Source organism: Homarus americanus, unplaced genomic scaffold, assembly GCF_018991925.1.
Source record: "Homarus americanus isolate GMGI-L3 unplaced genomic scaffold, GMGI_Hamer_2.0 scaffold48357, whole genome shotgun sequence".
Taxonomy (NCBI): domain Eukaryota; kingdom Metazoa; phylum Arthropoda; class Malacostraca; order Decapoda; family Nephropidae; genus Homarus; species Homarus americanus.
This window is the reverse complement of record NW_024738983.1, coordinates 217,133-229,250: the sequence shown is the minus strand read 5'-3', so window position 1 is coordinate 229,250 and position 12,118 is coordinate 217,133. Positions and strand designations below refer to the sequence as shown.

Sequence of the window (12,118 nt, the reverse complement as noted above, 5' to 3'; positions counted from 1 at the left end):
TCTTCACCTACCTCACCACCACCTTCACCCCACCCTCTTCACCCCTTCCTTCACCCACCACCCTCTTCACCCACCCTCTTCACCCCCACCTTTCACCCACCCTCTTCACCCACCACCCTCTTCACCCACCACCCTCTTCACCCACCACCTCTTCACCCACCACCCTCTTACCCACCACCCTCTTCACCCACCACCCTATTCACCCACCACCCTCTTCACCACCACCCTCTTCACCCACCACCCTCTTCACCCCCACCCTCTTCACCCACCACCCTCTTCCCACCCACCCTCTTCACCCACCACCCTATTCACCCACCACTCTTCACCCACCACCCTCTTCCCTATTCACCCACCACCCTCTTCACCACCACCCTCTTCACCCACCACCCTCTTCACCACCACCTCTTCACCCACCACCCTCTTCACCCACCACCCTATTCACCCACCACCCTCTTCACCCACCACCCTCTTCACCCACCACCTCTTCACCCCACCCTCTTCACCCACCACCCTATTCACCCACCACCCTATTCACCCACCACCCTATTCACCCACCACCCTATTCACCCCATCACCCTATTCACCCATCACCCTATTCACCCATCACCCTCTTCACCCACCACCCTATTGACCATCAACCTCATCATCACTTTCACCCTACCTTCTGTGTGTGTGTGTGTGTGTGTGTGTGTGTGTGTGTGTGTGTGTGTGTTGTGTGTGTGTGTGTGTGTGTGTGTGTGTGTGTGTGTGTGTGTGTGTGTGTGTGTGCAACGTCAATATTATAGAGAATTTGCATAACGAGATAAGTCTTATGTTGACCAGACTTTACTGCTTGTCGTATGTAATATTTTTCCAAAAGGTTCAACCACGGATATGTCTTTTACGTCTTCATTAATCTTTTATTTGCAAATCTTGTGACGGGAAGCGTGGCGTGCAAGAATTTTTTCCCTAGTGATGGAAAAAAGTCAAGCAGCGGATTAGATGTTTTTTTTCCTTGGGAGGTAAAATTAAGCGTATAGAAATGAAGTGTATTGGTCCCAAGCACTTAAACTTATTGGAGTGTGTGTGTGTGTGTGTGTGTGTGTGTGTGTGTGTGTGTCAATCTGCAGGGATCACTGGCCCCCCTCCCCCACCACACACTGGACCACCTGGTAGTATTAACGTTTGTAAACATAGAGACAGATGGTCACTAGGGTCGGCCCTCTGACATCCTTAATCTATATAAATGTTTGCACCTGCCTGGATTTACCTTTGTAATCTACCTGCCGCTTATTTTGTGATTCCGCCTGTGCTTCTGTAATCCCACCCGCCTGTACCTCTGTAATCCACACCACCTCTACGCCTGTACCTCTGTAATCCTACCACCTCTACGCCTGTACCTCTGTAATCCCACCACCACCGTGCCTGTACCTCTGTAATCCCACCACCACTACGCCTGTACCTCTGTAATCCCACCACCACGTGCCTGTACCTCTGTAATCCTACCACATCTACGCCTGTACCTCTGTAATCCGCCACCACTGCGCCTGTACCTCTGTAATCCTACCACATCTACGCCTGTACCTCTGTAATCCTACCACATCTTACGCCTGTACCTCTGTAATCCCGCCACCACTGCGCCTGTACCTCTGTAATCCTACCACATCTACGCCTGTACCTCTGTAATCCCACCACCCCGCGCCTGTACCTCTGTAATCCTACCACATCTACGCCTGTACCTCTGTAATCCCACCACCGTGCCTGTACCTCTGTAATCCTACCACATCTACGCCTGTACCTCTGTAATCCCACCACCACCGTGCCTGTACCTTTGTAATCCCACCACCACGCCTGTACTCTGTAATCCCACTCTCACCACCACCACTATGTCTCCCTGTTACGGGGATTTCAGTGGTGTAACGCCTGAGAGAGGCTTTAATACACTCTTGTTTACTTTACTGACCCTGAGACACAAAACAGACGAAATAAAGGCGACAATAAACATAAATCAGGGAGAGGAATAAATGAACCTGTTCGTTACCTCATGGCTGGTGGTGTCACTTCCTGGCCCTCTGGTGGTGTCACTTCCTGGCCCTCTGGTGGCGTCACTTCCTGGCCCTCTGGTGGTGTCCTTCCCAGCCCTCTGGTGGCGTCACTTCCCTGGCCCTCTGGTGGTGTACTTCCCTGGCCCTCTGGTGGCGTTTTCCTGGCCTCTGGTGGTGTCACTTCCTGGCCCTCTGGTGGTGTCACTTCCTGGCCCTCTGGTGGCATCACTTCCTGGCCCTCTGGTGGCATCACTTCCTGGCCTCTGGTGGTGTCACTTCCCTGGCCCTCTGGTGGCGTCACTTCCTGTGCCCTCTGGTGGTGTCACTTCCCTGGCCCTCTGGTGGCGTCACTTCCCTGGCCTCTGGTGGCGTCACTTCCTGGCCCTCTGGTGGTGTCACTTCCCTGGCCCTCTGGTGGTGTCACTTCCCTGGCCCTCTGGTGGTGTCACTTCCCTGGCCCTCTGGTGGTGTCACTTCCCTGGCCCTCTGGTGGCGTCACTTCCCTGGCCCTCTGGTGGTGTCACTTCCCTGGCCCTCTGGTGGCATCACTTCCTGGCCCTCTGGTGGCATCACTTCCTGGCCCTCTGGTGGCGTCGCTGCCGCCCTCTGGTGGCATCACTTCCTCCGCTCTGGTGGCGTCACTTCCCTGGCCCTCTGGTGGCGTCACTTCCCTGGCCCTCTGGTGGATCACTTCCCTGGCCCTCGGTGGTGTCACTTCCCTGGCCCTCTGGTGGCGTCACTTCCCTGGCCCTCTGGTGGCATCTTCCCTGGCCTCTGGTGGCGTCACTTCCTGGCCCTCTGGTGTATCACTTCCTAGCCCTCTGGTGGCGTCCTTCCTGGCCCTCTGGTGGCATCTTCCTGGCCTCTGGTGGCGTCACTTCCCTGGCCCTCTGGGTGGCGTCACTTCCTGGCCCTTGGTGGTATCACTTCCCTGGCCCTCTGGTGGTGTCACTTCCCTGGCCCTCTGGTGGTGTCACTTCCCTGGCCCTCTGGTGGCGTCACTTCCTGGCCCTCTGGTGGCATCCTTCCCTGGCCCTCTGGTGGCGTCACTTCCTCCCTGGTGGCATCCTCCCTGGCCTCTGGTGGCATCACTTCCTGCCTCTGGTGGTCACTTCCTGGCCTCTGGTGGCGTCACTTCCCTGGCCCTCTGGTGGCGTCACTTCCTGGCCCTCTGGTGGCATCACTTCCTGGCCCTCTGGTGGCGTCACTTCCCTGGCCCTCTGGTGGCGTCACTTCCTGGCCCTCCAGTGTATGGGTGAACTTGCGTAACTGTGAAGTATCCACAAACTGTCAAGGTCTATCAGGGTCGTGTGTTGGCCGGGAGGATGGGTGTGGAGTGGGGGAGGATGGGTGTGGGTGGGGGTGGTTGGGGAGATGAGGTGGAGTGGGGGTAAGTGTGGATGGGGAAGATGGGTGTGGGTGGGTGAGGGGTGAGTATGGTGATAGGTGTGACTGGAGGTAGGGTGGATGTCTGTGTTTATGTAGGTAAAAGATGTGAGAGGGTGGATAGATGTGGATATGAGTGTGTCTGAAGATGTGGATGGAGATGGTAGGTGTTGATGTGGGTTGTGTGTGAGTAGGTCGGGGTCAGGGTATAGGTAGGTAAGGTAAAATAGGTGAGAGTGAGGGGGTGACCTTTTTGTCCTGGCATAGAAAGACCTGGGTAATGTTGCCGCAGGTAAACATAATTATAATATATATTAGCTCAGAGAGAGAGAGAGAGAGAGAGAGAGAGAGAGAGAGAGAGAGAGAGAGAGAGAGAGAGAGAGAGAGAGAGAGAGAGACAGACACCGTCAGTATATAGTGTTTGGGTTCCCCTTTACCTGTGACCACATGTCTTTGTTTACAGTTCATAAGACAGGTAATGTTACAGCTGTTTCTCTTATATTTGTGATGCTCTTAGATCCTCCTCCCTCCCTATTTCTCTTCTCCCTTCCCTTTTTTCCTCCTTCCTTTTCTCCCTCCCTCCCTCCCTCCCTCCCTCCCTCCCTCCCTCAGTATCAATAACCCGGACTCTTTTCTCCCGCAGAAGAACCACTGTTGGCGCCCACGCTGGTAGGGGCGCGGGAGATCTACGAGCCCACAGAAGTCATCAAGATCGGCTGCCAACCTGGACAGGCTTTCAGCCGGGACCACAAACCCACCTTACAGTGGTTCTTGGAGGGGACACAGGTAAGTCATCACCACCACCACCACCTCACGTACACTAGTTCTTGGCGGAGACACACAGGTAAGTCACCACCACCACCTCGTACACACTAATTCTTGGCGGGGACACAGGTAAGTCACCACCACCACCTCACGTACACTAGTTCTTGGCGGGGACACAGGTAAGTCACCACCACCACCTCACGTACACTAGTTCTTGGAGGGGACACAGGTAAGTCACCACCACCACCTCACGTACACTAGTTCTTGGCGGGGACACAGGTAAGTCACGTACACTAGTTCTTGGCGGGGACACAGGTAAGTCACCACCACCACCTCACGTACACTAGTTCTTGGCGGGGACACAGGTAAGTCACCACCACCACCTCACGTACACTAGTTCTTGGAGGGGACACAGGTAAGTCACCACCACCACCTCACGTACACTAGTTCTTGGCGGGGACACAGGTAAGTCACCACCACCACCACCACCTCACAAACAACAAACACATATCAGGATCGATTATACATAAGTAATTAGGTATCTACTTTTCTTTTGTGTTGTATCCATGAACTGAGTGTGTCGGTATGAAGGGAAGACATCGTTGTGTAGTGCTTAATTATCCTGTGTTGTGTTGATGGTGTATATAACTGGCCCGTCACGTGATTATATTCAGAGTGTAAATAACCTAACCTAACCTAACCTAACCTAAAACTTATTATAAAGATTATTGCATCGAGGAAAATGGGTGAGGGTGAGGAGGGTGAAGATTGGAAAAAGGAATTGATAGTTACAAAAGAAAGCCCCTGAGGATTAGTAAGAGGTGAAAGTTAGTGAAAGCTCTGAGGGTTAAATTGTTAGTTGAAGAAAGGATCTGAAAGTTACAGAGAAAGTCCAGGTGAAAGTTGGAGAAAGTCATTTGTTTTCTGTGGTGTATCATTTGAAAACTAAAGATCGACAAAGATTATGGTCAACATCGTATAGAGGTCAGAGGTCAGAGGTCATGCTTTAAGTTCACCTCCATATTTAGGGCACATCCACAGGTTTCCTCCGGGATAATTTCAGCTAAAAAACGAGGAAAGTTTCTCCAGCGCTCAAGAGATGTTTCCTCCTCCCAAGAGACTCTCAAGTGTCCCCCACCAAGAGCTCTGTACTCTTAGGAAAGTTCTCTCTACCCCCAGAGAGAAGCTTCAGTCGACGAGAGGAGCTTTAACCCGTGATAACTTGTGGAGAGAAAGATTATGGCCTCTATAACCTGATGACTTACGGCTTATACCATTGAACCTCATCAGTTTATGAGAAGTTACTGTCGGTAAGTCTCTGGGTTCAGATTCTTAAAGGCTCTTACGATTGATTCTCACCAGACTTGAGAGAATACGCGAGGGTGTTACAAAAGTTTAGTATGATAGCGGTACATGAACTACAGGCAGAGTACAGGAAGGCCAGGCTGTGCTATGTTAACCTAATTTAAATAGATAAGTGAAGCCGTAACGAATATTCCTGAAATATAATGTATTTAGCTTCACTGTACGGTTAAGTGGTAATTATCCGAATTTCCACCAGATTTAACGAGAGCCGGATTTCTGGGGTCCGGATTAACGAGGATCTTGTATTTTTGAGGGTCATATTTGTCTCTTAGCGAACGAGAGGAGTGTTAGTGTAGTTTGCGCTAAGTGAACGTTGTATAGCGAACGAACAGTCTCGGTATAGAATTGGTGTCATTTATACATTATTACTGTGTTTATTATTCTCTGTGTGTGTCTTATTTACTCTGTTTATTCCTCTCATTCACTTCATTTCTCTTCAATTATTCTCTTCTTCGTTACTTCCTCATATTTCACACACACACACACACACACACACACACACACACACACACACACATATACTTTTCATAAACTGTATAAACAAATAATTCCTTCCCGTACACCAACTTGCAAGATCAATATATGCAACTACCTTATACTACAGTGAGGATGTACCTGTATTAGTGTGGCAAAGTGCTTGATATTGAGGGCATGTTGTATGCTTTAAGTACTTGTTGGAATACCTTCGTTAGGGAAATTGACGAGGAGGAGGGAGGTAAGAATGGGGGGAAAGGAGGGAGGAAGGAGTGGAGAGAGAGGGACAAGGGGGAAGGGAAGAAGAGTAAAGGAGGGGTAGAGAGAAGAGGAAGGGTGGAAGGGTAAAAGAGGAAGGAAGGGAGGGAGGGAAATTTCTTTAAAAACTGATGTTGCATTTCGTATTTTTTCCCCGCCAGATCTAACATTTCAGTGACTTTTCTCTTGAATTTGGTATTTGGGATTTTCCCCTGACTAACCCTGAATGGTCCTGAGTATAGTCCTTTGGAGTCTCCAGGTTGGCGAACTGTACACGGGGAGAGGGATTGCTCGCCCTCCCCTCCCCTCCCCTCCCCCTTCCCCTTCTTCCCTTCCTACCCCTCTCCTCCCATTCTTCCCTCTCTCCCCATTCTTCCCTCCCTCCCCATTCTTCCATCCCCCCCTTTCTTCCTTCCCTCCTTCCCTTCCCTCCCATCCCCCCTCCCCTCTTTCCCTCGCTTCCCTCTTCCTTTTTGACTTCGGCCCTCCCTCCCTCCCCTTCTTTCCTTCCCCTTGTCCCTCCTCTCCCCCATATCCTCTTCCCTCGCCCTCTTCCCTCCTTATTTCACCTCTCCCCTTCTGCCTTCGCTTCTCTTCCTTCTCACATCTCTCAGTGTCTTTTCCCCTCGCCCTCATTTCCTCCTCCCCTCGCCCTATCCTCCTCGCCTCCTTCTCTTCCTCCTTCCTATCCTTCCCTTATCCCTCTTTCCCCCCTCTAATTTCCATCCCTCCCTCTGTCCTCTCCATCCTTCGCCCATTCCCCCCCCCTCCCCCCTCCTTCCCTCCTCTGACTTAAGCATCATAATAATCAATGAAACAGTGTTGTTGACGGCTTTTTGACCTGTTGATGTAACTTTTCCTCTTGTTGTGACGCTGGGGAGTTCTGTAGAGGGTTTTTCTTACCGTCGCTGTTTATCTGCATTACGAACGAGTCATTCAAGATGTACAGCTGTTGAGTCTTTTTCTCGTCCACCCCTCCCCCCCACCCCCCCCCCCCTCCTTACTACTACCACCTACTATCATCAGCATTACAAACAAACACTATCACCACCAACACCACCACATTCACCAACGACACCCTTACCGCCCCTACCACCTACTACCACCACCATTCTTACCCCTACTACCACCATCATTACCACCAACACCATCCCTACCACTACCACCAACAGCACCACTAGCGGCGGCCTTCTCGACTAAAAGTTTGTTTTGACGCTGCTGGTGGATCAAGGACGAGTGGCTTGCACAACTTGGCCCATACGTATATATAAGTTTTCCTCTGCATTATGGAACACCCAGACTTTTCTTCCTCTCGCTAATGATTTACGGTGAAGGGCAGGAAGCTGAGGGCGGTGGAAGACGAGAGGAAAGGAAGAGAAGCAAGAGGCTTTGTGCTGTTTGGAAGTTTTGCGTTGCTCCGAGGTTGAGTTTTTTCTACCCCTGACCTAACCTTTTCTGCTCTCAACCAAACCTAACATTTTTTTGCTGTCAACCTAACCTAACCTTTTCTGCCCTCAATCTCACCTAACCTTTTCTGTTCTCAACCTAACCTAACCTAAATTAAATCTAACCTAACCTCTCCTGCCCTAAACCTAACCTAACCTAACCTAACCTAACCTGGACGTTTGGTGGCCTTTCATTTCTTATAAAAAATAAAAATTCACTCGCATTTTTATCTATTAAACTTAAGTCATCTTGATCTTGAAGGTTTTCACTGTTGCGTTGCCATTTATATATTTATTTTCTTTCTTCACCTTCATCTTAAAATGCTGAGATTGCAAAGCTTTTTCACTCAGTCTAAATCATCATCTTTCTACCTAAATATCACGTCTTCGCAAAATACTAATACTTTTTTAATCTATCATTCTTATACCTGAAAGTCAATCTATTTTCCCAACACTTCTGACCAATATTGTTGACATCTTTAAATACCTGTAGACTTACCTGCCATTACCTGTAAATTTTAAATTAATCATCACAACAGGACCTTAAGGTTAGTTTTACGTTATGTGGGGCCCTGAATCCTACTGAGCCCCATTCTTAATTTGACAACTGAGCTTGGGGCCTGTTTGGACTAAAACAGGGTAGAGTAGCCAGGCCCTTCAAGACTAGGGCAGTACATGTGTATGGTAACTCTTAAATATACAACGAGATGGTGCCTCTCTCTCTCTCTCTCTCTCTCTCTCTCTCTCTCTCTCTCTCTCTCTCTCTCTCTCTCTCTCTCTCTCTCTCTCTCTCAATCATTGTTTTCAGCTCTATTTTAAAACCCACCCGCCCACCACCCACCTCCCCCGCCCTCTTACCTTCCCATCCGGCCATCAGGTGTGTGTGTGTGTGTGTGTGTGTGTGCCAGCCCGTTCTCCCCCCATTACCGAGATAAGTTGAAACATTCGCAAAAAACACTTGAGATTCAAAGTCAGTTGGTGACAGGCGAACCTCCTCCCTCCTCCCTCCTCTCCCTCCCTCCTCCTCCTCCCTCCTCCCTCCTTCCCTCTCCTCCCTCTCTCCCTCCCCTCTCCAGGTAGTGAGAGGTTGTCGGTCGTTCATGGGGAATATTGTTGAAAAACTTTTCTTTATGTGATTTAGCGTTATTATTATTTTGAGGATTTGTGTACCTTGTTTTTGTTTTTGTTGTTTCACGAAATTATCTATTGGTATTTAGAGTTAATGGTCATATGTAGTGATGATAGTAGTACTGGTAGTAATAATGATAATAATAATCCATAATAATAATAAAATAATTCTGATACTAGTATTACTACTACTACTACTTTTTTTTTTAAATGGCTTCCAGCCTCCCCCAATAACCACACCTTCGCCTCCATGTTATTACCTGAAAATTCAATATCATAATACTTAAGTAATTCCCTAGCTGTGTTGTGTTAGCTGAGCTAGATCTATGCGGCATTCTATGCGCCTCATAGTCAATATCTGCAACTGTTGTCGGCTTCAGGGGCCGATGCTCTCGTTCTGAGGCAGAGCAAAGCCGACCGAAGGAAGGACAGTCGACATCTCATCCAGGCGTAACGCATAAGGCTGCTGGCTTTTGTTTGGCATTTTGCGTGTGGATCTATTACTTTGTGTCCTCATGCATATAAGCCCCTTTCTTGCACACCATGAGTGTATCATAGGAAGAGCCACACGCATTGGGGGGCAAGGTTCTTCTGGCCGACCGTACCTTGGAGCATTGGCATCTGAAAATTGTTTTATTGGACTGAAAACTTGTCAGTATTATAACCTCCTATTTCACTTCCCTGCACCACTGTCACTACCATGCACCACTGTTACTACCATACAACACTACCATTACCATACACCACTACCATACACCACTACCATTGCCATACACCACTACCATTACCATGCTCCACTACCATTACCATGCACCACTACCATTACCATGCACCACTACCATTACCATACACCACTACCATTACCATGCACCACTACCATTACCATACACCATTACCATTACCATGCACCACTACCATTACCAAACACCATTACCATACACCACTAACATTACCATACACCACTACCATACACCACTACTATTACCATACACCACTATCATTACCATGCACCGCTACCATTACCATGCACCACTTCCATTACCATATACCGCTACCATTACCATGCACCACTACCATTACCATACACCACTACCATTACCATACACCACTACCATTACCATACACCGCTACCATTACTATACACCTCTACCATTACCATGCACCACTACCATTACCATGCACCACTACCATTACCATACACCACTACCATTACCATACACCACTACCATTACCATGCACCACTACCATGCCCCTGTGGTAGGTGTCATACTTATGAGAGACGTCGCCACCTAGTGTTCAACCGGTGGACCTTACCTGGTGGAGGGCGGTGCTTGTGTGAGCAGGTGCACGGCCAAGTGTTAACATCTCACTAGTATGAAGTATACCTGTGTTTGTGTACCTGTCCTAGTTTCCCTGCACTAGTTTACCTGTTCTGGTCTACCTTGTCTTATGTTCAAGGTGAGAGGACAAGGTAGACTCGCACAGGTAAACAAACACAGATAAACTAGCATAGCGTAACCCCATACTCACCTGTACACACAACTAGTATTTACCAACTCTCTTAAACCTCTACAGTCTAGTCTTATACGGGTGAATATGTTTATATGTATAACTTAGCACTTTGTTGCCCCAGTGTTTCCCGGGCGGTGGCGTTAACTGATCAGATCTGCCACAATGTCCACCACCAGAATCTTTCAGAGGGTGCTGTGGAGGGGGGGGAGGGGGGTACGAGGTTAGTTTGTTTTCACCAGATTGTTCAATATTGTGTCTCGTCTCGCCACTAACAAAGATATTATCGGATTTTGTTTTGTTTTGAAATTTGAGGGTTTTTTTGGGGGGGTGATTTTTCTCTTGTAGTTTAATGTATGTTGAGGTTTATTTATTTATTTATTTGTTAGATTTTATTTAAAGGTTAATCAGCGTTTTGTTCGTCATACTTTTTTTTTTAGCCATCCTGGGAAGCAAAAAATATATATATATATATATATACTCCACGTTGTTTGCTTTTGTTTTCTTATGTTTACTTTTGTTTTGTTTATTTTAAATTATTAGTTCCTTCAAGATTAATATATTTCCCCTCGACATATAAGCTGACCCCAATCACTAAAGTGTCATTGAGTGTCTTGTGAGATAGAAAGCCCATTAGTAAGTTGTCAATGAGTGTCGTGAGGTAAATATATCGCTCATTAATAACCTGTCATTACCTGCTGATGTCCTGGGTGAATAAAATATATATATATGTCGTACACACTCAGTCATCTTCCGAAGCATTTATTTAGCTGTTAAGGTTCAGGTCCCAAGCAAGTAAGACCTAGACAAGGGGAGGGGGAGGGTACTATCTCTCATTCTCTCTTGTTTTCCATCATTCTCTACTTCTTCATCTTCTTCCCTTTCTTCTTCCCTTTCTTCTTCCCCTTCTTCTTTATGGCTGAGTGAGGAGTCGAGCAGTTTGTATTAAGTAAATAATTGTGTTTACGTCTGTCTTAAAAATCAATGTGTTTAGTGTTGATGATTTTCTTCCTTGACCTGTGGGGAGAGAGAGAGAGAGAGAGAGAGAGAGAGAGAGAGAGAGAGAGAGAGAGAGAGTTAAGTTTATTTGGCTTTTTTAGGTTCTGAAAAAGTTGTGGACTTAACTTTGATGATGTCGAGATATTGATGTAAACAAATTGAGAAACACACACACACACACACACACACACACACACACACACACACACACACACACACACACACACACGCAATCACACTACCACACCCCAGAGAGCCACACCTTCACCAGCACCACACCACCATGATTTATGAGCCGGCAGGGAGGGAAGGAAGGAAGGAGGGAGGGAGGAGGAAGAAAGGAGGGAAGAGAAGGAAGGAAGGAGGGGGAAGGAAGGAAGGAAGGAAGGAGGGAGGGAGGGAGGTAGAGAAGAAAGGGGGAGAGAGAGTGGGGAATGAGCTAGGTAGGGAAGGAGGGGGGAGGAAGGAGATAGGGAAGGAATGAGGGATGTAGGGAGGGAGGAAAGGAAGGTAGGGAGGGAGGGAGGGAGGGAGGGAAGGAAGGAGGTAGGGTTGTAAGAAAGAAGGGAGGGAAGGAGGTAGGTAGGAAGGAAGGTAGGAGAGAGGTAGAGAAGGAGGTAACCCACACAATCCTTCATATAATATAATACCCCAGGTTCAAGCAACAGTCGGTGCTTTCATTACTTGCATCAGGTGTAGTGGAAGGAGCCGGGGTTAGGGGAGCGTGTGTCCAATATGTTATTACCTCCTCAGCCATTCACAGTC

At 48.2% G+C, this 12,118-nt stretch overlaps 1 protein-coding gene across 1 annotated transcript in view; it reads left to right on the top strand.

Moving 5' to 3' along the window:
* Positions 1-12,118, top strand: part of LOC121874401 — a 247,819-nt gene that overhangs the window by 118,945 nt on the left and 116,756 nt on the right. Inside the window, exon 4 of the mRNA XM_042378536.1 lies at positions 4,054-4,196. Within this exon, the coding sequence (XP_042234470.1) occupies positions 4,054-4,196 (143 nt within the window). The remainder of the gene's footprint in view (positions 1-4,053; positions 4,197-12,118) is intronic.